General features: G+C 34.8%; 2 protein-coding genes across 2 annotated transcripts; one reads left to right on the plus strand and one right to left on the minus strand.

Annotated features, from left to right (window-relative positions):
* Window positions 1-214: 214 nt before the first annotated feature.
* LOC132550243 (calpain-A-like) lies at window positions 215-13,794 on the minus strand. Its single transcript, XM_060214320.1, has 11 exons — window positions 13,567-13,794; window positions 11,532-11,669; window positions 10,782-10,922; window positions 9,832-10,025; window positions 7,544-7,712; window positions 6,840-6,920; window positions 6,608-6,696; window positions 3,054-3,223; window positions 1,956-2,072; window positions 1,630-1,766; window positions 215-427 (listed from the first exon to the last, which is right to left on the minus strand). Exons 1-11 carry the CDS (start codon window positions 13,792-13,794, stop codon window positions 215-217), a joined length of 1,677 nt encoding a protein of 558 aa, XP_060070303.1.
* Window positions 13,795-14,061: 267 nt separating this feature from the next.
* On the plus strand, window positions 14,062-26,015 carry LOC132547294 (uncharacterized). The gene is made up of 7 exons (XM_060211094.1): window positions 14,062-14,127; window positions 15,829-15,992; window positions 18,219-18,365; window positions 21,306-21,374; window positions 22,191-22,391; window positions 22,756-22,896; window positions 23,391-26,015. Exons 2-7 carry the CDS (start codon window positions 15,831-15,833, stop codon window positions 23,631-23,633), a joined length of 963 nt encoding a protein of 320 aa, XP_060067077.1. The 5' UTR covers window positions 14,062-14,127; window positions 15,829-15,830; the 3' UTR covers window positions 23,634-26,015.
* Window positions 26,016-26,374: the final 359 nt, after the last annotated feature.

Raw genomic sequence — 26,374 nt, forward strand, 5'->3', positions numbered from 1 at the left:
TTTGGGGGGGGGGGGGGGATAAAGAAAATAACTGAGTAGGTATGAGGAATGAGCAAAAATTTACTTTCATATTTAGGCCGACCTAGGAATTATTTCCCTTGATTCTTTTTTCAGTAGCCACAACATCAGTTGTTTAATAATGAATGTGGAACCATATACTACAGGGTTGTATTTTTGGGGGAAAAATGAAAAACAAATGTTTTATGCATATTACTCACCCAGTAAAACTAAATTTCTTTTCTCCAAACACTCTCAGCATGAAACAAGATTCATCAACAACGAACGTGGAAGGAATGATAACATAGTGACCAGGCTCTAGTTCAAACCTCTGACTGACCTCACGGTAGTTGATGTACACCCCGGATTTACCACAGTCACGATGAAACCGGAAATGTTGGATGTTCAGCCTCACAGTTGGATCTTGCGTCTATCAGTGAGAGACATTTCACAGATTTAAAAAAATATATGAAATATTTCGCTTTGTTAAACTTTATACTAATTTCATAATCTGACCAAATGCCTTTTTTTAACTGGACTATGTACTCCCAAGGAATTCATCTGTGAATGACTACCACTACAGTGGAAATATCTACCCAGCTGTTGGATCTTATTTTCATTGTATAAATAGATCATTAATTTTAGTTTCTCATTTTTTCCCTTTTTCTTACATTTATGAGTTATCTCGAAGTGTATATTATTATTGTGGACATACTTAATTTGGCACAATCAAATTATGGCTTTTTGGTAAATTAGCATGATGATGAATTAGCACATCTATTATGATTGCTATATGAATTAGCACTATGATGAATTAGCGTATCTAATATGATTGCTATACAGATTAACACTGATGAATTAGCGTATCTATTATGATTGCTATATGAATTAGCACTATGATGAATTAGCGTATCTATTATAATTGCTATATAGATTAACACTATGATGAATTAACATATCTAATATGATTGCTATATGAATTAGCACTATGATGAATTAGCGTATCTATTATAATTGCTATATAGATTAACACTATGATGAATTAGCACATCTATTATGATTGCTATATGAATTAGCACTATGATGAATTAGCATATCTATTATAATTGCTATATAAACAGCATTCAGAAATTGCAATTGATGCAATCATACATTAATGCAATACTTTCAAAGTAAAAAGCTCAAAAATAAGATTGCCACTAAAATATCCACATTACAGTATGTAAACTCATGTCATATTTAATAGTAACTTATGAAAAATAAGTAGTTTTGATGTTTCCTAACTGAGAACTGATGTCACAATCTCGCAGACTGCGAATGAAAGGGAAACATTGAATACAAATATATGAGTAAGGAGTCAAAATACAACACTTCAAAACTTATATGGAAAATTGAGTTCACAGCCAGATTTTAAAAGAATTTTTAGAATTCATCACTCAATGGACAGCCAGGAACATGTTGAGGCAGGTTCCCAATGTAGAAGAAAGTTTTGTTCATGTGATGTAACAATGTTACAATGTTCTCATGTGAGAAACTCACGTGAGAACCTCATGTGAAAACCTCATTGAGATTCTTGTGCGAGATACTATCTATAAGAAATATAGATGAGCAAGCTGTTTTGTTTAACTTTACCTTATAAAGGAAGAAGCCGATTTGGAGACTTTTAACCTTGACATTACGCTTGGATCTACGGTGTTCCTGCATCAGTGATATAAGAATCGTACAAAGTCCCTCCCTCTCCGGGTCATCCTTCATCTCATCAAAGTCATCTGTAACCAGGTCAATAAGCTAGAGTCCTACATAGCTATTATACGATGAAAAAAGTTGAAGGCTTCTATTCCATATAAACAGCCTTGGTTGACTTTTGCAATCAGATGTTATGTCACTTCAAATATAAAACTCAATCTGAAATTTTGTCATGACTGTTTAAAAATGACTATATATGTTTGTGACCTTACCTGGCTCTGACAAAGTGAGAACATATTGTGGGTTCCTGGAGAACATGACAAGATCATTTCTTGATCCTCCAGCAGTCCTACCCAGGACCCACTCCCCTTTCCTCATCTCTACATGGCCTGAAAAAACATGCCCAATTATCATACAACAACTTAAACTAACTTTTGTCTTGAAAAGACTATAAAGTATCAGCCAAACAGTTTCAACAAAATGTTAAACTTTTTGAAAAATTAATTGGTAAGATGACTCTAGAGACATAAGGAACAAAATGTATCGTAATATATAACAGAGAGACAGAACCACCAATAACATGAATTATTGCAAGATATGGGGGTGCAAGAAAACAATATTGGGGAGGCATGTGGATCTGTAAGACCAATTCTAGGGAGACTTGTGGATCTGTAAGACCAATTCTAGAGAGACGTGTTGATCTGTAAGATCAATTCTAGAGAGACTTGTGGATCTGTAAGATCAGTTCTAGAGAGACGTGTGGATCTATAAGATCAATTCTAGAGAGACATGTTAATCTGTAAGACCAATTCTAGAGAGACGTGTGGATTTATAAGATCAATTCTAGAGAGACATGTTAATCTGTAAGACCAATTCTAGAGAGACGTGTGGATTTATAAGATCAATTCTAGAGAGACATGTTAATCTGTAAGATCAATTCTAGAGAGACATGTTAATCTGTAAGATCAATTCTAGAGAGACATGTTAATCTGTAAGACCAATTCTAGAGAGACGTGTGGATTTATAAGATCAATTCTAGAGCGACATGTTAATCTGTAAGACCAATTCTAGAGAGACGTGTGGATCTGTAAGATCAATTCTAGAGAGACATGTTAATCTGTAAGACCAATTCTAGAGAGACGTGTTGATCTGTAAGACCAATTCTAGGGAGACTTGTGGATATGTAAGATCAATGTCTCAACAGCATATTTTCTAAAGATCTAGATGTGTAGATTGACAGGAATTCTGGGAAGACATTAGCATCAAAAAGATCAGTTCTGCAGAGTCGTAGATCTAAAGAATACATGCTGCTGAGACATGAAACTAAAAGCACCGATTGTACCCAACAATGACATTAATAGAAGACTCACAGTTATCAGCTCTTCCGTCTCCATCAAAGTCTGGCCCTGTTAGACATATTGTAACCTCTTGGAAATGTTTACAAAAATCTCTATATGACATCCAGAATTCACCATCATCCTTGAGCTGCAAGCCAATCTCCTTCTTTGTCTCATCATCCACCCAGTGCCAATTTATGTCACTGAATCAATCAGTAAATAGCATTGTGTGTTAATAAGCCTAGATATCAATAAGGCATAGTAAGCCAAGATAGCATTATATGATAGTAAGCCAAGATAGCATTATATGATAGTAAGCCTAGATATCATTGTATGATAGTAAGCCTAGATAGCAGCCATAGCAGGCCTAAAGCATTTATGATAGGCCTTAACAGCATTGTATGATAGTAGGCCTATGTATCATTGTATGATAGTAGGCCTATATATCATTGTATGATAGCAGGCCTATATATCATTGTACGATAGTAGGCCTAGACAGCATTTTAGGATAGTAGGCCTAGATAGCATTATATGATAGTAGGCCTAGATAGCATTGTATGATAGTAGGCCTAGATAGCATTGTATGATAGTAGGCCTAGATAGCATTGTATGTATGACTAGATAGCAAGCCTAGATAGCATAGTATTGTATGATAGTAGGCCTAGATATCAATAAGGCATAGTAAGCCTAGATAGCATTATATGATAGTAGGCCTAGATAGCTAGGCCTAGATAGCATAGGCCTAGATAGCATTGTATGATAGTAAGCCAAGATAGCATTATATGATAGTAAGCCAAGATAGCATTATATGATAGTAAGCCTAGATATCAATAAGGCATAGTAAGCCAAGATAGCATTATATGATAGTAGGCCTAGATATCAATAAGGCCTAGTAAGCAAAGACAGCATTATATGATAGTAGGCCTAGATATCATTGTATGATAGTAGGCCTAGATATCATATAGTAGGCCTAGCATATTGTAAGATAGTAAGATAGCATTGTATGATAGTAGGCCTAGATAGCATTGTATAGGATAGTAGGCCTAGATAGCATTGTATGATAGTAGGCCTAGATAGCATTGTATGATAGCCTAGATAGCCAAGATAGTAGGCCATTATTGTATGATAGTAGGCCCTATGATATCAATAAGGCCTAGATTATTGTATGATAGCAGGCCTAGATAGCATTGTATGATAGTAGGCCTAGATAGCATTGTATGATAGTAGGCCTAGATAGCATTGTATGATAGTAGGCCTAGATAGCATTGTATGATAGTAGGCCTAGATAGCATTATATGATAGTAGGCCTAGATAGCATTGTATGATAGTAGGCCTAGATAGCATTGTATGATAGTAGGCCTAGATAGCATTATATGATAGTAGGCCTAGATAGCATTGTATGATAGTAGGCCTAGATAGTATTGTATGATAGTAGGCCTAGATAGCATTGTATGATAGTAGGCCTAGATAGCATTGTATGATAGTAGGCCTAGATAGCATTGTATGATAGTAGGCCTAGATAGCATTGTATGATAGTAGGCCTAGATAGCATTGTATGATAGTAGGCCTAGATAGCATTATATGATAGCATGCCTAGATAGCATTGTTTGATAGTAGGCCTAGATAGCTTTGTATGATAGTAGGACTAGATAGCATTGTATGATAGTAGGCCTAGATAGCATTGTATGTTAACAAGCCTAGATAGCAATGTATGATAGTAGGCCTAGATAGTATTGTATGATAGTAGGCCTAGATAGCATTGTATGATAGTAGGTCTAGAGAGCATTATATGATAGTAGGCCTAGATAGCATTATATGATAATAGGCCTAGATAGCATTGCATGACAGCAGGCCTAGATACCATTGTATGACAGCAGGCCTAGATAGCATTGTATGATAGCATGCCTAGATAGCATTGTATGATAGCAGGCCTAGAAAGCATTTATGATAGTAGGCCTTAACAGCATTGTATGATAGTAGGCCTATGTATCATTGTATGATAGTAGGCCTATATATCATTGTATGATAGCAGGCCTATATATCATTGTACGATAGTAGGCCTAGACAGAATTTTAGGATAGTAGGCCTAGATAGCATTATATGATAGTAGGCCTAGATAGCATTATATGATAGTAGGCCTAGATAGCATTGTATGATAGTAGGCCTAGATAGCATTGTATGATAGTAGGCCTAGATAGCATTGTATGATAGTAGGCCTAGATAGCATTATATGATAGCATGCCTAGATAGCATTGTTTGATAGTAGGCCTAGATAGCATTGTATGATAGTAGGCCTAGATAGCATTGTATGTTAACAAGCCTAGATAGCATTGTATGTTAACAAGCCTAGATAGCATTGTATGATAGTAGGCCTAGATAGCATTGTATGATAGTAGGCCTAGATAGCATTGTATGATAGTAGGCCTAGATAACATTATATGATAGTAGGCCTAGATAACATTATATGATAATAGGCCTAGATATCAATTTAGGATATTAGGCCTAGATAGCATTGTATGATAGCAGGCCTAGATAGCATTGTATGTAGGCCTAGATAGCATTGTATGATAGTAGGCCTAGATTGTATGATAGTAGTAGGCCTAGATAGCATTGTATGATAGTAGGTCTAGATATCATTGTATGATAGCAGGCCTAAATAGCATTGTATGATAGCATGCCTAGATAGCATTGTATGATAGCAGGCCTAGATACCATTGTATGACAGCAGGCCTAGATAGCATTGTATGACAGTAGGCCTAGATAGCATTGTATGATAGTAGGCCTAGATAGCATTGTATGATAGTAGGCCTAGATAGTATTGTATGATAGTAGGCCTAGATAGCATTGTATGATAGTAGGCCTAGATAGCATTGTATGATAGTAGGCCTAGATAGCATTGTATGATAGCATGCCTAGATAGTATTGTATGATAGCAGGCCTAGATAGCATTGTATGATAGTAGGCCTAGATAGCATTGTATGATAGTAGGCCTAGATAGCATTGTATGATAGTAGGCCTAGATAGTATTGTATGATAGTAGGCCTAGATAGCATTGTATGATAGTAGGCCTAGATAGCATTGTATGATAGTAGGCCTAGATAGCATTGTATGATAGTAAGCCTAGATATCATTGTATGATAGTAGGCCTAGATAGTATTGTATGATAGTAGGCCTAGATAGCATTGTATGATAGTAGGCCTAGATAGTATTGTATGATAGTAGGCCTAGATAGCATTGTATGATAGTAGGCCTAGATAGCATTGTATGATAGTAAGCCTAGATATCATTGTATGATAGTAGGCCTATATATCATTGTATGATAGTAGGCCTAGATAGCATTGTATGATAGTAGGCCTAGATAGCATTGTATGATAGTAGGCCTAGATAGCATTATATGATAGTAGGCCTAGATAGCATTATGTTATATTATTGATATCTAGTGTCAGTACTATATAGATATTTACCTGTAGTGTCAGTATATTCTGAATAATATATAGTGACAATAGAGAATAGTGCAGTGAATATCATCAGAAACAAACAATTGAAATCCAAAACATGAGATCATTTTGAAAGCCTTATGTACTTACTTGTCACTCCAGGATCCCTTCCACTCATTGCTGTCTGCCCATGGATTTCTGATCCGTACCAATTTTTCCTCACCTTTCTCATGTTTTATCTGGTAAAATATATTAACAGATAAGTATGGTTGTATACTGGGTAGTATGTTTATCCAAGACGACAAGTGGTCTCAGCTAACGAATTAGACTTTTGTCGTGTTTCTTCATTTCCAATGTCTGATGATACATGCAGTATACATACCTTCCTGATGTCTATGACTGTGTAAGCATGTCCAGACACCAGTCCATTAGGATCAGCTTTTGTACTTAATCTCCAATCTCCCTATCACACAAAACACACATACATGGAACACTTAAAAAACATCAAGGTAACCATGTTTCTTCAACAGACATTTTAAAAATAATGATGTTTATGAATATACACGTAGTGTTAATTTCATTACTTTTTACATTTTGAACTGTTTCTGACATAGATTTTGAAAAACAAAAATCAGATATGAATATTTTATTAACATTTTTATGTGAATATTCCATTTATGTACTGTTTAAAACTTTTTTTTAAATGCAGTTTTTTTTTCAACTTTTCAGATTGTGTAAAATCAGAAAATGTCAAACCTGAAATAATTGGATAAAGTTTTTTGAAACTTTCAGGGTTTTTGAAATGCCAAGGTTAAAAGCCAGTGTTTCCCTGTTTTGTCCCATGTCTACAAGTGTGTGGTGTTATTAATGGCAAATCTACAAATTAAGCTGGACTATGAGCAAAAGATCTTGTAAAATAGTCTTAAACTACATAGCAAAATTCATAAATGCCTCAGTAAGGCATTGCTATTTTATTCCAGTGTTCAGTTGTGTCAAACTGAACTCCAATCTACCATAGGTACTATTATCACAAAGCTATTTCTGTACAGTATGTAACCATGTGGTTCCTGTACTGACAACACTGACCTTCCTAGAGCATGCCACGAAAGCCTCAGACATGATTGCACGATCGATAAGTCGGTACAAGACTGGATCTTTGTTGATGACCTCGTGGCGCTCTGCTAGACCCCCAGTCAGATCCACCAAGGCATTCATTGCTTGACCACCCTCTATAGCCTCGTAGGAACCGTGCAGTCTGCGGTAACGCAACATACAAAATATACATGTGCTAAAAAAACTGAAGCATAGTAATATGAAACTAGCAAATGCCTATGAAACATGACTGTCTCTACTGCAATGAAAAAACCGAATCTTATCAGGTGTAGACTCTAAAGTTAGAGTACTATGTGGTAAATATGAACCAAATCTATTGAGAGGTTCTCAAGATTTGACATTGATTCAGAATGGCATAATACACAACATGACAGGATACAATGGAATGGAGGGACATGGTAACACTATTTGACCCATTAAATTGTGAGGTTATAAGCAGTGTTGCAAACTGCTTATCGAATAATATATTTGGTCATGGCCTTCAAAATCAAGGGTGACTGAGCATTTAAAATGGTCATCCTGTAAAAAGACCATATGATCAATTCTATTGTAAAGTTGTCACATCTGTATGTGTTAAATGATGTTCTATGTTAAATATGAACATTATTTTAACTATATATTAAACCCAAAAATTGAATTTGAAACATAGTAAACACTGATCAAAGGTAAAGAAATATTGGGTAATTCTAGCATTTTTCAGAATCTGAACAGGTCATGAAATGGCCAATATCAAGAGAACATGACTTTATCAAAGTTGGCAACATTTTACATCTCTTAGACCATTGCATGTAAGTATTATGTGTAACATATGAATTGTATGTCCCAAATGAGGTTTCACACTGGAAACAGACAACCATAGAGAAGGGAATAACAAGTGAATTTTGTTGTGAGGTTCTACATCATCCAAAGAGGTACACGTCCATTACATATGAAGACTTAGGTAATTGTGGGTGTGTCAGCACTTGTGTTATATATGATTAAGTCCAACATAGTTTTACAAAGGTTGTACAAAGGGACATAACTCTGTTATTGGGCATGATAAGCATGATGTATGTGATACCTTGCCTGCCTCAGGATCTAGGTGTACATCATTTGCAAATTTTGGCTGTTGATTGTCAGTGGAAAATGTGAGATATATGACTGAGACAAGGTTACATACTGATACAGATATATCAATGGACAATTTGTCAATCTAATGTCTACTTCAGTGGAACGAGGCTAGCAATTTATACATAAAACAAATTATATTTCATATAGAATGATAAAGGATATTTCATTGTTTCCTATTTAATATCATATTTATTTCACAAGTATGACAGAACATCTATAATTTTCATGTTTGTGTACAACGATTGAAAAGTATAAATATATACTTTGTCATAAGAGTGAAAAATAAATGATATTTAATGGGAAACCATTATTTTTCAAAAAAAAAAAAATTTAAAGGAAAAAAAAAGATAAACACAAAATAAAAATAAACACAAAATTTCATTAACATGAGATGTTACACTTGACAACAACCAAATCATGAAAACCAGAAATGCACACAGGAATTATTTGATGGAAAATTAACTTATTCAACTTGAGCTTCATTTGCATCTGAACAAGAAAGTCAGCAAATTTCAATGCAGTGACAAAAAAAGCACTGCTCTGGTTGGTCAAATCATTGAAAGTTTTATCATCACTGGAAAAGTTTTATCATCACTGGAAAGTTTTATCATCACTGGAAAAGTTTTATCATCACTGGAAAGTTTTATCATCACTGGAAAAGTTTTATCATCACTGGAAAGTTTTATCATCACTGGAAAGTTTTATCATCACTGGAAAAGTTTTATCATCACTGGAAAGTTTTATCATCACTGGAAAAGTTTTATCATCACTGGAAAAGTTTTATCATCACTGGAAAAGTTTTATCATCACTGGAAAAGTTTGATCATCACTGGAAAAGTTTGATCATCACTGGAAAAGTTTGATCATCACTGGAAAAGTTTGATCATCACTGGAAAAGTTTTTCACTGGAAAAGTTTTATCATCACTGGAAAAGTTTGATCATCACTGGAAAAGTTTTATCATCACTGGAAAAGTTTGATCATCACTGGAAAAGTTTGATCATCACTGGAAAAGTTTGATCATCACTAATGATGATGACATCAGATTTTGTATACGATCACTGCCGTGATGATAAAAGTTTGTACCAAATTGATACATAATTTATATTCCTATATTTCACAGGCAAAAATGTAATTAGGAGCTTTACTTACTTGGCATAAGCTTTCTCTATGAGTGCCACCCAGAACTCTGTAGGATCTGTACACTGTGCATAGATCAACTTCCCATCAATGGTCGGTAACCGGTCATCCACATAAACATCCACGTACTGACCAAAGCGCCAGAAACGGAAGTGGACAATTCCTTTGTAGCCCTCCCCAAACAGAGGTTGGTCTCCAGGAACAATCTAACAAGATCGTACTTTAAGAATATAACAAGTTCTTGTTGGAATTGCTGAAGAGTTATAATCAACACTAATAGTAAATTATGTCCCCTGTAATCAGTATACAGGAATTCATGAAGATAACAGGTGTTACGAAATAATATCACTTAAAACAACACTAAAGCAATTGTTCAGTTGTGACTTGATATTAAATCTATCAGCTGCATCTGTGTTACTGCTATTTTTAGTCTAAAATATTTCTTAAATCCTAATCCAGCTTGCAAACACCCTCATTTTAACATTTTGCTGTCAGGCCTGATGCCATCTCATTTAAAATTTGAAATTTACAGCATAAGACTCCCTCATGTACAATTTTGCAGCTCAAGATGGTTACAGCTGTGAGGTAAATATAGATATATGATGGATACATAACATTGTAGGACAGTTATGATTAACTATGGTATCCTATCATCAGTGGCAGTGTATTTTTGTTAACCAATTAGCATATATTCAATCACATATAAAAGAGAGTTACAAATTGTACTTTAGGGCATCTGAAAGTTGTAAGAGTGGTCCTGATTTCAGGCAAAATATGTCAATGCCATCTAGATCAGAAAAAGAAGATGGTGACCGTTCTTGAGTGTTAGGAAGTCTTCATTTCAACATTTTAACTTCCTACAGGGAACAGCAAGTATGATAAAAAAAGTTTTTTTATGGTGTTAATGATCACAAACCAATCCATTTATTGTAAAATAGCTATAAAGTCAATGGACAACTTACTTTCTTCATATAGTTTTCTCTTTGTGATACAGCAGCACAAGCTGATAGAAACCAGCAGTCTCCCAGGATACCTTGTTTGATATCATCACGGGTAACACCATCTTTTACCAGGTACGGTTCCTGCCACTCTCCAACAAGGTCCTGAAAAAAGATTGAAATGCTATAATGACAATCTAGTGCAATAGATACATATATAATGTGTAAACACTCTTTATCATCTACCTTGGTCACATATCACTTCATTCATTAAAAGAAGATTCAGGAGACTGACAGTTCATACTATCATATCTACTGCTATATGCTAGCTAATAACCTGCCAACAGGAATATTGTAAGTAATGTAAAACACATCAGGGTTTCTTTCACTATTAACAGAACAAGAAACAAAAATGATTAATATAAGCCTCAAACTGCTTAATGTAGGATTCCTCTGCATTATGGATGTTAACTGAATTACGGCAGATTAATCATGAAGTGCTAACACTTCATTGAATTTGTCCTTACCCTGTTGGCATTCATATGCTTAAAAATGCCAACTGAAAGCAATTCAATGATTAAGTACTCAAACTTCAGTCCCCAGCAATATCTTACTTTTTGTAAAATATGTTTAAATCAACTATGAGAAGCGAAGGTAATTTTATTTCTTTCATTAAAAAATCAAAACCAATCGACTCATCTTTACGTAATAACAACTTTATATGACAAAAAATAATGTGTCCTGAATTTGTCTAAAACCAATTAATGTTAGTACCTTAGGTCTCTTCCACAGGATACCTGTGTCTGACCGGTCACTGTAGTAAAGGGCATTATGGTCAGCAGGGAAGTCCTGATCACAAAACAACTCATCATTCCGAAGGCGACGGAGTTTTTTTTTTATATGCTTTGGATTCTGAAATAAAATGTGACATTGTTAATCTGACTAGCCTCTTTCCTACCAACTGAGAATTACATAGTTTTGAACTTTTCCTCTAATCATCATTACAGACCTAAGCTGCAGTAATCTAAATTTGAAATGGTAATTACTTGGTGTCTTTTATGCCATAATAGAATTATCCACTTAGAATTACTAGCTTGGGTTTCAAACATAGTGTGAATCCCCACTTTAAGATATTTCTGTCCACTCTGATCTATGACAGCCACATATGCATGGCACAACCAAATCGTCATGACTGTAAATTTTGTTATCCTTGGGCAAGTCATATATTTTAGCAAGTTATTAAGAACTCCTTCTACTATTTATCAACTTCCTTCATCATATGGAAGATAGTATCAATAAATTGGTGTGTAATTTACAGATTAGGTACTATAAACAAACAAAAAAGAAATGAATCTTGTGAAGAAGTATGGAGATGGTTTTAAGGCTTCTAGGATGTCTGAAATTGCCACGTCTGATAAGAGATTATTCTAGTCTGGATTTAATTTAAACAGCCAGCTTTAAGGAAGAGTGGTTAATAGATGGAATTGGAAAGTCAAGTCTGACGGAGCTGTGTCAAGTCTGATGGAGCTGTGTCGAGTCTGACAGAGCTGTGTCAAGTCTGAAGGAGCTGTGTCGAGTCTGACAGAGCTGTGTCAAGTCTGATGGAGCTGTGTCGTATCCGACGGAGCTGTGTCGAGTCTGTGTAGCTGTGATTTTCGGTAGATTTCTTCATTTATTGCAACAAGGTTATATGGAAGCTTTTGTACGTCAAATTTAGACATGTATCCAAGTGAATGCGAAACATGTCAGCAACTTGAAGCACAAATAAATCATGAATCTGGGATGAGCTGTTCATGTTGTCTTCACTCTTGACCTACATTCTACCCTTTTTTTAGTGAGGACACAGTATACTTCTTATATCCACAGCAGTTCCAAGAAGAATTTACTAAACATCATCAATTGTGGAACATTGTGCCTCCACCCCCCGATGTTCTTTGTTCAATTTGTTTTTGATCCCAAAGAGTTGTTTGGTTTATAGCTTATATTTGGTAACCGGTAACACATTATATGCAAAAAAGAGAGGGTTTAAACAAAAAAAATGTTTATATATTGTATATTTGTATATCAATTCTCACAACACTGTCAGATATTTTTCCAGTCTGGGCAGTCAGTCACAATACCTACATCCAGTAGATGTTGCTTTTGTTCAGCAGAATTTTAAGCCAACTTATTCTATACCTGTTAGGTTATGAATTTGTAAATATGAGTGAGTCAAATGAACAAACGGGAATGAAAAAGTGTGTATGAATGGTTTTGTTAGTAAAATATAATCATGACTATATAATGATTAAATAACTTATAAATATCTATGATATCACAGACGGAGAAGATTTATATAGGCTATGCCTGTTATCTCATCCATCTAACATAAACTTTGTTAAAAATGAAATCAAAACATTGCAACTTTAATGATATCTAAATATATAGGCCATTTTTCTCAAAAAAAGTGTGAAAGACAAATAGGTACCCTCTTGTTATTTAAGAAATTGGACACCAAGTAAGGGATCGACAGAAATGTTCTGCATATCAAAAAGAGAAAATGAAATACAACTTCATAGCAGTTACAGTCAAGACATACATCTGTCTCTGATCAATGTAATTATAACAATGTATTTATTCAAAAGCTGTGCTCTTTTCAACATGGCCTGATTCACATTAAACCAAATAGAAATGTATAAGGTGTTAGAATTACATTCTATGAAATAATATGCCGAGAATCGATTACTTGTATTAACAGAAACTTAACAATATGCAATGTATTCGGACATGATTGAGAAAATTATTATTTGGTCACAGACTATTTACGCACAGAAATGCCAAGTTGACCGTCTCTGTATTCTTCCTCCGGAATATCGAAATTAGGATCCTCAGAATTCTTTAGGGATAATTTGAAAGAGTCCGTGGGCAGAGTTGTTCTCTGAGTCGAGAACGCACTGATCGCTCTCCTCACGGGAACATGTCCGTTTAGGGGAATCCGCAACTGTGGTTCCGATTTAGTTCTCACAATTGTCTTGTGTTTACTTGGACTTGATCCCATGTTTCTTTCCCATATCAACCTTTTCCCTTCGGTGAAAACGACAGAAAATAAGGCCGATCAGTTTAACGGATATTAAAGTGTTCACTGTTGTTTACATCCGCAACCATTTTGTATCTAACAAGCACCTGTTGTAAAGCCGATTTTGATTGGCTGAATTTGGAAATAATAGTTTCTTAGTCTTGTGTACGCTTCTTTTAATAGTCATTTAATATCACAAAATAAAAACTTTATTTTCACGTCGACTCTCATTCATTAACTGGAAACAAGGTGAAATTGGCGGCGGTTGACGCGGAAGAGGACTGGGCCCAGAGCTAATATCTGAATATATCCTAGGTAAACAAAATACACAGCATTCCTTTGCTTCACCTGCATTTGGCTGGACTCACAGAAATATTTATACTGTGTCATAGACACTCAAATGCTTGTTTTTATTTCAATTTCAAATCATGGAAGTAAACATTTTGTACATGTGCTTCTCTAGATATGTTTTATTACATTTGCAAACTCTTTGTAGGTGTTTGTGGCGTATTTGATATCAAAATGATGGAAAGCTAAGTCCAGATGATTTTATATATGACAAGACTAAATTAAAGATGCATACATGTTGGCAACGCATCAATCATTTCATTGTTTACAGAATAATTTGTTTTATAGTTCGTGACAGAGTAGTTAAAAAAATGACAAAAGTACATGCAGATCCATAACAAACCATCTTTCTTGCCACAAAAAAGACCTATAATTACACCTCCCATTTTAAAAAATCATATAAATTCAAATGATTTTAAGTTATAGTTGAGCACTGTTCACAAAATTAGCACAATGTGATGTGTTAATTATGTCCTGATGTTCTTTGAAAATTAATAAAATGTTACATGTTATTATATAAGTCATGTTGTCCCTATAGAATGTACATCCTGTTGTCCTTATAAAATTATTCTATGTTACAAGTTATAGGCATTCTGTAGTATTTTGGAAATCTATGTTATGTTTTCTTTAACAACATCACATATCATTGACATAAAAATCTTCAGATACATTTCAAGTATTAAGGTCTACACTATGGTGTGGTTCTCTAAATTAAAGTTTCTTTATTTATTGTACAACAATTGCAAAGCAAATTATTTATACTAATCACTCTTGTTGGCCTGGATGTCAGTATGTGAGGGAGAAAGTGTTGAACTCTGTTCCATTAAACACTGTGTAATGAAGTTTTGTTTTTAAAGCTTTGTATGTTATTTTAAAGTAAATGTAAAGAAATGAAATAACTGAAACAGGCCAAATGTTTACACAAAAGCATTTTGCTACCTGTAGATTATTGAGTATTTGGGGGTACATAATATCTCCTCAGTGTAAAAAGAAAAAAGTAGCGTGAAATGTTTGTATAACTTTATGTAATTATTAGAAAATTTCTTGATTAATGAATTTCAGTCTGGCTTACAGCCCAGACATTCAACAGTATACCAAATGATTGAAAATTTATCTGATAACCTTCGCAATGCTATCTATTACTGTAAAGCAAACTAACTAGCTTGATTAATCTGTCCCTATCCAAACAAGGCACAACAAATGATAAAGATATACATAACAGCAGGTGTTGATTATTTTCTCATGATGTTACACTCACAAGAGAAGATAACTCTGTGTAACTAAAAGATTAGATTGCCTTTGGCTATGTATTCTAGTTTCAAGATCATGACCTGAATCATTTAGAATGCATATATATAACTTGTCCAAGAAGTGATATACCATATACCTAGTAATATATACGCCTAACAGTATGAACAGCTTGTTAGCTGATTTAACCCTTGAATAGCCAGGAAGGATGCCAGATATGTAAGCTGATGCTATGGTTTGCCCTGTATAAGTTCACCATGACTTTGGGTCAGAATAAAACGTTGTCCCCTCATGAGCTTGATACAGGATAAATAAAGGTATTTGAGAGCAAAAGTAAAAATCTTCTTGCAGCAAAGTCATTTTAAATCTAGTATTTTTCAGTTTTGAGAAAGAGCTTGTAATGCTTTTATCAAATTTCAGTTATGGCTGACAAGTTTGACTATCTAAGAGGGGGAGCCTTTGTGGTGGCTTTCTTCCTTCTTGGAGTGTGGAGTCTGCCCTCCTGGCTGATAGCTGACACAGTATTCACAGCATTCTCTGGCATTGGACTTTACATTAGGCCTGAGATCACCATCCAACTTCAGGTATGAGAAAATCATATAACCATGAATTGTGGCACCTGTAGTTGACAGTTGTTTATGATCCTCACTGTTTTTTCCCTGATTCACCTCTGCTTTGATAGTCCACCATTGATGATGATGGGCTATTCAAATTCCCTTATGTCTGTGGTCCATTGTTTATCCATAAACAATCCTTGTTATCGCTAATGTGCCCATCTAATTTAGAATATGATAAGGAAAACAATATGGCCATTAGGTGGCCATCTTGGATATCAAAGTTGAAAATTGTTATCACAATTTTCTTGAGAAGTACTTGAAGGATAATTCTGAAACTTGATGTGTAGGTTTTCCACAATCTCTTGTTGTGCATTTTTAACTTTGGAATGGATCAGAATGACAAAATTGCTGACTAGTAGCCATCTTGGATTTTGAGAGTTGAAGTTTGTTACTTCTATTTTATTAAAGGGACGTCATGGTAAAAATGTTATTTTTTTATTGATTATGTATGTTTTATACACTTCTAGGTACATTTCTATGCTAACCTGATATTCACAGTCAATTTACAATCTCCAATTTGACCATTCAATTTATTTTGGAAACCCCTTGTAAATTTAGATCTGATAACATTACATGACAGTTTTGAAAATCATACAGTTCCTTTGTAAATGATAGCAGAGGGAAATGTAGTGACACCGTATGTAAACACCTGTTTTTCGACACCTGAATTTGTTTTGAATGAGTAGACATCTGCTTGATAACTGAAATTTAATTCAGAATTACGAAAAATGTAATACTAATAGCATTGTTTCTCTGAAAGTTTCTCTCTAGCCATACACACATTATAAACAACATGCAAAGCTGTGACCAATGCAGCAGAATACATGTACCATCTTGATTGCTCTCTCATCTTATAAGTTACCATCTGCAATGGTAAGCTTCTCCAAGGAAATTCTGGGGGTTTTCCTGCTAATTTGGCCATCCTTTACTTTGTAGCTGACATCGTAACAAGTTATGCGACTGTTTCACATGGGAAGACATTTTTGTTACTGATGTGGTGTAATGTGAACATTCATATCCATAGATGACACAAAAATTTACATATACTGACAGTTGATCAACGGCATGAGATTTTCTTTTTATAACTTTTAGTTTTTATGTGTATATTTCAGCAGAAACCATCTATCTTTGTTCATCAGCTGATAAACTTGTTACATGTGTATGTAGTAATAATAAAAACAACAGCCAAAAGATTTTTTTACTGTGACATGACTTTTAAAAGTATGGATTGGATCTTTCTCCGGTTTCATATGTACATTCCCCTTGGTCCTTATCTGTGCACTTTTGATTTTAGGACTGAAAAAAAAAAAAATGGCTGAAAGATGTGTGCGACCATCTTTGATTTGGAAAATGAAAGTTTGTTGCTACTGTTTCTTGGGAAATAGTGAATAGATCTTTCTCAGATTTCAGTTCTCCTTGGTCCCAAGTTGTGCACTTGTGATTTTGGGATTTACAATACAAAAAAAAAAAAAAAACGATTGCAAGTGGCCATCTTGGATTTAATATGTACAAATTATTACCGTTATTACCTATAGAGGATTTCAACTTTCTTGTAATTAAGAGCAAAAACAGAAAAATGAAGAGAAAGAAAAGGTAAAAGATCCATCATTTAAAGAACAAATAAAGATCAAACAAACATTGGCACCAAGATCTCTCTGTGATCTCATTTATCAATTTATTAATTTTCTTATTTATTGGAATAGAGTTTTTATTTTTTTTATCTTAATACATATCATACAGTATATGAATGTATTTGCATGCATAGTTTTGGTTCTTGCCAGGAAATTTTGAGCCTGTAAAACTATCTCAATATAGCACTCTATCCTTTCTGTTTTAGCTGTGTATCTGATAACTTACCTGTACTGTATATAATTTGCCTGGCTTAGTTGTGGTCTGTTGATATTGATGTTTACAAATTGCAGGTTCAGGAGAGATCCCTTAATCGACATGTGAAAAATTAAACAAAAAAAAGTTTACTACTGTCATGTAAAGTTTCATTGTGTATGGTAATTGTTGAATTTTGTACATCGTATATCACTTTTGTTGTGTTTGCTTTTTAGTGTTATTGTAATCTCCCATTAATTTGTATAATATTGACATGATAAACCCAATTTCTTTTTAACATTTAATCAAAATTTCCACCAAAATATAATTTTGAATGACAAAATCCATTTCATTTCTTTCTGCTTGTAGACCCAAGACCTGAAGATTGATGTTCTCCATTGTCACTTAAACAGAGTGTTTGGATCATTCTTGATTGGCTCAGCTGTAATATGGTGCATTTGTCGATCATCCAAAGACAGTACTGTTACAGCTGCAATGTTGTGGTCAAGAGTCATGGTATGTTGACTCTCTTAATATAAGCTTCTTCATAATATCAGACAATCAGGATATTAAATATGTAACCTACTTTATGATTCTTGTCCTTGAGTTACCATGAGCCTGATTGTACCATGTGACACTTTATAATCCTTGTCCCTAAGTTACTATGAGCCTGATTGTACCATGTGACACTTAATAATTCTTGTCCTTGAGTTACCATGAGCCTGATTGTACCATGTGACACTTTATAATCCTTGTCCCTAAGTTACTATGAGCCTGATTGTACCATGTGACACTTAATAATTCTTGTCCTTGAGTTACCATGAGCCTGATTGTACCATGTGACACTTTATAATCCTTGTCCCTGAGTTACCATGAGCCTGATTGTACCATGTGACACTTTTTAATCCTTGTCCCTGAGTTACCATGAGCCTGATTGTACCATGTGACACTTAATCATTCTTGTCCTTGAGCTACCATGAGCCTGATTGTACCATGTGACACTTTATAATCCTTGTCCCTGAGTTACCATGAGCCTGATTGTACCATGTGACACTTAATCATTCTTGTCCTTGAGCTACCATGAGCCTTATTGTACCATGTGACACTTTATAATCCTTGTCCCTGATTTACCATGAGCCTGATTGTAGTTTGTGACACTTTATAATTCTTGTCCCTGAGTTACCATGAGTCTGATTGTACCATGTGACACTTAATAATTCTTGTCCCTGAGTTACCAGGAGCCTGATTGTACCATGTGACACTTTATAATCCTTGACCTTGAGCTACCATGAGCCTGATTGTACCATGTGACACTTAATCATCCTTGACCTTGAGCTACCATGAGCCTGATTGTACCATGTGACACTTTATAATCCTTGACCTTGAGTTACCATGAGCCTGATTGTACCATGTGACACTTAATAATTCTTGTCCTTGAGTTACCATGAGCCTGATTGTACCATGTGACACTTTATAATCCTTGTCCCTGATTTACCATAAGCCTGATTGTACCATGTGACACTTTATAATCCTTGTCCCTGATTTACCATGAGCCTGATTGTACCATGTGACACTTTATAATCCTTGTCCCTGATTTACCATGAGCCTGATTGTACCATGTGACACTTTATAATCCTTGTCCCTGATTTACCATGAGCCTGATTGTACCATGTGACACTTTATAATCCTTGTCCCTGATTTACCATCAGCCTGATTGTAGTGTGTGACACTTTATAATCCTTGTCCCTGATTTACCATTAGCCTGATTGTACCATGTGACACTTTATAATCCTTGTCCCTGATTTACCATGAGGCTGATTGTACCATGTGACACTTTATAATCCTTGTCCCTGATTTACCATGTGCCTGATTGTACCATGTGACACTTTATAATCCTTGTCCCTGATTTACCATGTGCCTGATTGTACCATGTGACACTTTATAATCCTTGTCCCTGATTTACCATGTGCCTGATTGTACCATGTGACACTTTATAATCCTTGTCCCTGATTTACCATTAGCCTGATTGTACCATGTGACACTTTATAATCCTTGTCCCTGATTTACCATGAGGCTGATTGTACCATGTGACACTTTATAATCCTTGTCCCTGATTTACCATGTGCCTGATTGTACCATGTGACACTTTATAATCCTTGTCCCTGATTTACCATGAGCCTGATTGTAGTTTGTGACACTTTATAATTCTTGTCCCTGAGTTACCATGAGTCTGATTGTACCATGTGACACTTAATAATTCTTGTCCCTGAGTTACCAGGAGCCTGATTGTACCATGTGACACTTTATAATCCTTGACCTTGAGCTACCATGAGCCTGATTGTACCATGTGACACTTAATCATCCTTGACCTTGAGCTACCATGAGCCTGATTGTACCATGTGACACTTTATAATCCTTGACCTTGAGTTACCATGAGCCTGATTGTACCATGTGACACTTAATAATTCTTGTCCTTGAGTTACCATGAGCCTGATTGTACCATGTGACACTTTATAATCCTTGTCCCTGATTTACCATGAGCCTGATTGTACCATGTGACACTTTATAATCCTTGTCCCTGATTTACCATGAGCCTGATTGTACCATGTGACACTTTATAATCCTTGTCCCTGATTTACCATGAGCCTGATTGTACCATGTGACACTTTATAATCCTTGTCCCTGATTTACCATGAGCCTGATTGTACCATGTGACACTTTATAATCCTTGTCCCTGATTTACCATCAGCCTGATTGTAGTGTGTGACACTTTATAATCCTTGTCCCTGATTTACCATTAGCCTGATTGTACCATGTGACACTTTATAATCCTTGTCCCTGATTTACCATGAGGCTGATTGTACCATGTGACACTTTATAATCCTTGTCCCTGATTTACCATGTGCCTGATTGTACCATGTGACACTTTATAATCCTTGTCCCTGATTTACCATGTGCCTGATTGTACCATGTGACACTTTATAATCCTTGTCCCTGATTTACCATGTGCCTGATTGTACCATGTGACACTTTATAATCCTTGTCCCTGATTTACCATTAGCCTGATTGTACCATGTGACACTTTATAATCCTTGTCCCTGATTTACCATGAGGCTGATTGTACCATGTGACACTTTATAATCCTTGTCCCTGATTTACCATGTGCCTGATTGTACCATGTGACACTTTATAATCCTTGTCCCTGATTTACCATGAGGCTGATTGTTGTTTGTGACATTCTATAATCCTTGTAATGATCAACTATAAGCCTGATTGTAGTGTTTGACACTTTAAAATCCTTGTAATAAACTACCATGAGCCTAGTTGTAATACTTCATATTATCCAATTCTGCCTGTAAAGCTCCGGACATAATGTAGTAATTTTATCAAGCTTATTGTTTCATGTATTCCCTTTTCTTAATTTCTTATTATTTTTTTGCCAACTTCATTTTGCAGGGTATAATATGCCTTCTTTCCATAGTAATTTCTGGGCATTTGGCAAATAGAAAACTTTTTACAGATAAGGTGAGTAAAACTTTGCAGATAAGTTATTGTCAGAGTTTTTGAATTTAGTGACGGTATAAAATTAAAAAGAATTTTAAGAGAATTCTATAAATAACTGATGTCTTCTTCATATAAACAAATGTTATCGTATAAACAAATACAAAGGAATCAGACTCAAGACCTATGTAAAAAAGTTGATCTTCAGAATATCTCAGAATACCTTGGTCCTTAGTTGTGCCCTTTCCATTTTAAGGCTGATCCAAAAACATGGCTAACAGATGACTATCTTCAATTTGTCAGTAAAAGATTATTATTCCTTTTTCTTCAAATTTCATAAAGTTAGGAGCAAAAAAAGGAAATAAGAGAAAATAAGGGTGACAGATCTTTAAAAAGAACTAATAAAGATCAAAACATGTTTGGGGCCAAGATCCCTCAGGGCTTTCTATAATATTTAAATGGTGAGGCAGAACTAGAAAAAGTTTAATATTCAAACTGTGAAGTAGAACTAGAAACATAGAAAAGGGCTTGAAGTATATGGTATGTTTGAGGTTGGATTGCTATTGCAGTGCCAGGACTAGAAATACAGTATTAATAAATGAGAATCATTACAGGACTGATAAACTATAAAAATAGGTTAGCATTGGAACTTATTTTATCTTGTTATAGATAATATATTGGCCGAAGTAATCGCCAGACTAGATATTTACGTCACTTGAATAGTACCTGGCAATCAGTTGTTGTTTTCTGTAGGAATACCAATTACTTCAGTTATAAATGTGCTTTGGACTTAATCATAGCAATACAGTTCCAGACAAATTAAGTATCATTTTATTACAGCACTTATGGTTTGGAGTACTTGGTAACTCTCTGTGGTGGCTTGCAAATGCTGTACAGTTATTGAAGTCTCGACCCAAAGTCAGCAGAGGGCCTTATGCACAGTCAAGGGGAATAACTCTAGTGTGTAACTTGAACTTGTTGATGTTGACTCTTGTTTCCCTAGCTTTTATGGCATTCCCACTCATGACAACAGGTGTAAAGGTATGTTGGTTTCAAATTGTCTTGGTTTTAGGCAAATCACATGAATATATCTAAGCAGGACTCTCGATCTGCCAGATTTAGAGCCGATATTTGGCCCCTTTCCAAATGCAAAATAGTATCTTTTTTTCCCAATTAGGCCCCAAATTTTCCCAATTCTAAGGAAAATGCGCTATTTTTCTCAATTCTAAGGGCCCCGGGCCCCAGTCCCAAAATGGGGTGTGAGAGCCCTGATTTTGAATTAATACATGTGTTTACAGTTTTGTTATGCTGTTTCTTACATATCTATTGTTATTGGTTATTGATATTTACATGTAATAAACAAAAATTGTAGTTATCATGATCTATTTATTATGATGTTATACAGGGAAGAAAGCTGGACAAGTACCATCTACACACAGCCAGGTGTGCTGGGGCTCTTGCCATGGGCTTCAGCATTCTCATGTGGTTCGTGCCAAGATTTGTAAACAAACGTGATGTGAGGGCAGTGTTCAGTGGACAAGTCTTAGTAAGTGATATGATAGTAAATGCCCTGTCCTGCAATAAACCCCACCCATATTTTGAGTAATAGTTTTAAGTTGTGGTCCATAGATATTGAGGAAACAGATTTCATTGAGAAATAATTTGCAAAACAATACATTTCCTTTCTAGGCACTTTTCTATCATGCTTGTCCTTCTAACTGATATTGATACTGGATTTAATGTATTTTTGGGAATGTTCACCTTATTTTCTACAAAAAACATTGCAAACTTTTTGATGATGGTGCACTCAAATTCAAACACATAACCATGGAATTCACTTTGACAGATTGACAGAATGGTGAAATTTTACATTGACGGATTCAGTATTTGTCATTGGTCAACAATAATAATGTACATAAACTGTAAAAGAAATATTTGTAGGAGAATTGCCAACTCTGTAGGGAGAGTCTCTATCCCATGAAGATATCATGTGTAGCTGTTCCAATCTATAGATAATGATTTTTTTTTCTTACTTGTCAGACTGTTTTACTGGTGTACACAGCTAAAGCCTTTATGCAGTACACCTCTAAGATCCTTGGACGTGAAGAAATTCTTTTGTGGACAATGATGTACCTTCCTTTGTTACTCCTGCCAATGAATGGCTTGCTTCTGACATACAGAAACGACACAGGAACTACCCCAGAGACAGGTTCTGAGATCTCAGAAACAGACAGTGGGGTAGATAAGGAAACTGTAGAGGAGGAGGCCAAGAAAGGGAGATAACTATGCAGGCTCCGTATTTTATAAAATGTATTGTGGTATAATTATTGGATAAAAGTCAGACCTGTTATCTATAAAGATCGCTCAAGACACAGAGAATGTTTCTATAGGCAGGTAGTCTTTATGAAGAAGTCTGGTGGCTCAATATTATGTTGGAACCTAAAACAAATTACCTTAATAGACAGGTGTTCTTATTTCAATGTCCAAACCATTTTATGAGGGAGGATGGGGATATAGTGTTACACATTTCCATTTTTCTCATCATGTCCTTTTCCAAATCACGGTCATATTTTCATATCAACTCCATAGTAACTCCGCTTGAAGTTTTTTGAGTTATCAGTCCAAGTTAAAGGGTCAAAGGTCATATTTGATAATCTGTTGTTCAAACTCATTAGAGAGTGATTACTATTCACAGAGAGCAGGGGTATTCATGTCTTACAAAGATGCTTTAGTTTGGATAAGAAATATTTTCATCATAACTATTTAATATCCCACGGAAATGTATTACATCAGTCCCACGGTAGCTATATAGGTATATCATTGTGGTGCTGTCAAGTATAACACATTTGTATGTCCTTTGTACAATTTATTCCCTATATTCAAGACACTTTTATAGAATGAGGGCTTTGTACAAGTCATTTTTAATAAATGTATGCATTAATAATTTGAAAGGGATACACTTGTATGCAAGCATTATATCCATTGAAAAAGTGTTTTCTAATTTTATTTACTATGCATTTAATAATAAGTTAATTTTCGAAAAATTGATGAAAACTTGGATTAGGGTAGAAAAAAGGAGTTAGGTTCAAGTTCTGATATGGAACAGTTTGTGTATATTTGTAATCCATGTTCACAGTGTATGTGATAAAGACAACAACAGAATTGTTTGTTGTATATAATGTTAGATGTTTGTGTATTTGACATCTTTGTGTATGTAATTAAAGACTTCACAGCGGTTTCTTGTACAATAAACAACCTGAATATTTGTGTGAATGTGTTTTGGAAATCCCTTATCTTTGTGTTTGTAATTTAGAGACATCACAACTGTTTGTTGTACAATAAACAATCTGAATATTTGTGTGAGTGTGTTTTGGAAATCCCTGAACTTTGTGTTTGTAATTAAAGACAACACAATTTTTGTTGTACTATAATCAAATTTCAACATGATGTTGAGAATTCTGCCCTTGATATACTAGTCCCCAAATGTATGTTACTGTGTCACCTTCTTTTATTTAGTCATATGTTATATCTACTTGTATACAAAGTTATGTCCCTTTGTTATGATGGAAGGGAGTACCTGTCAGGTACTTTTTGTCTTGTGTTATATCTACTTGTATACAAAGTTATGTCCCTTTGTTATAATGGTAGGGAGTACCTGTCGGGTACATTTTGTCTTGTGTTATATCTACTTGTATACAAAGTTATGTCCCTTTGTTATGATGGTAGGGAGTACATGTCGGGTACCTTTTTGTCTTGTGTTATATCTAGTTCTATACAAAGTTATGTCCCTTTGTTACAGTGGTACGGAGTGCATGGCCCCTACTGGTACTTTAGTCATGACTCCCTGTGTTAACCTGTTGCTCTACTTTCTTCCATAAATGTTCCTTTTCTTGTGGCACAACATATTCACTGTTTCAACATTGCCAAATTATAAACATTTTTTTCCAATGTATGTCAAAGTTTGGAGGTCTTCAGTTTACTCATAGTAATTTTATTGGGACGCAAATTATGTTTTTTATTGCTTTTAATATCTTGTCATCTGACTGACTGTAACCTCACCAAATGTTTCCTTGTAAGTGCAATATAATGCCATGTAATGTTGAAATATGTTTTTGATACAGTGCTGTGCACTTTAAAATAATTTAATCAGAGCTAGCTGTATCTTTCATTCTGTCAATTAATTACTGTACATTATATGTAATGTTTAGATTACCGTCACCCAGGGATGGTTAAACAGTGGGTTTTATATGTTATATAGGTGTTTGTAGATGCCAGAGCTACTGTATGTAATTCTGTAATAACACATTCACCCATAATTCTTTTGGTTATGGTGTAATTGACAATTTTACCAACAAAGAATTTGAATTTGAAGGCAAGTAAAATTAACAATTAGAAAATAGATAGTTGTCCAGCTCATGTAATTTTGTCTTCTAGTTAGCAGTAGTTGATAAACAATGCAGGTAGTAAGGTAAAAATATAATAAAAATGAAATAATGTCCATTGTATCTGTCTCATATGTTTTAATGTATTTTACCTGGAAGGGATTTAACTTTGATATGAACTTTTTATATCTGTCAATGCATTTAAAATGATATTTGTGAGATGTTGGCTTTAGACATCTATACTGAAAATTACTGACCAGAGACCTGTTCCATTTTTATACAATAACACATGATTTTGTTCTGTTTGAGATTTTCTTATTTCTTGTTTTTTTACTTAGTTTTGTAATAACAATTAACTCTTTGTAGTAATAAACTGTTGATGTGATTGGCTTTTGTGATGTTCTGATTTACCAAAGCTTAATGTGACTAAATCATAGTAGGTTTACTGGTTCATTCGTCTGGCAATTATTTCATCATACACCCCTGATACTGGAATCAGCTTGCCTGTCTGTCAGTAGAAAATATTTGTGTGGATAACTCCTCCTACACTACTGGATCGATTTCCGTAAAACTACACAGGAATGTTGGGGACCATGTGTAAACCACATACTGAAGGTGTGATCTTATATTACACTGTAATAC

The sequence above is a fragment of the Ylistrum balloti genome, unplaced genomic scaffold, assembly GCF_031769215.1.
Source record: "Ylistrum balloti isolate Yb309-2 unplaced genomic scaffold, AGI_CSIRO_Ybal_v1 Utg369562, whole genome shotgun sequence".
Lineage (NCBI taxonomy): Eukaryota > Metazoa > Mollusca > Bivalvia > Pectinida > Pectinidae > Ylistrum > Ylistrum balloti.

Coding starts and splice junctions, on each gene's coding strand:
- LOC132550243 (XM_060214320.1), bottom strand. CDS start 13,794: ATGGGATCAAGTCCAAGTAAACACAAGACAATTGTGAGAACTAAATCG. Junction 6,921..7,543: donor TCGTGGCATGCTCTAGGAAG/GTCAGTGTTGTC, acceptor TTTGTGTGATAG/GGAGATTGGAGATTAAGTAC. Junction 3,224..6,607: donor AAGGGATCCTGGAGTGACAA/GTAAGTACATAA, acceptor TGATTGATTCAG/TGACATAAATTGGCACTGGG.
- LOC132547294 (XM_060211094.1), top strand. CDS start 15,831: ATGGCTGACAAGTTTGACTATCTAAGAGGGGGAGCCTTTGTGGTGGCT. Junction 22,392..22,755: donor TCATGACAACAGGTGTAAAG/GTATGTTGGTTT, acceptor GATGTTATACAG/GGAAGAAAGCTGGACAAGTA. Junction 22,897..23,390: donor TGTTCAGTGGACAAGTCTTA/GTAAGTGATATG, acceptor CTTACTTGTCAG/ACTGTTTTACTGGTGTACAC.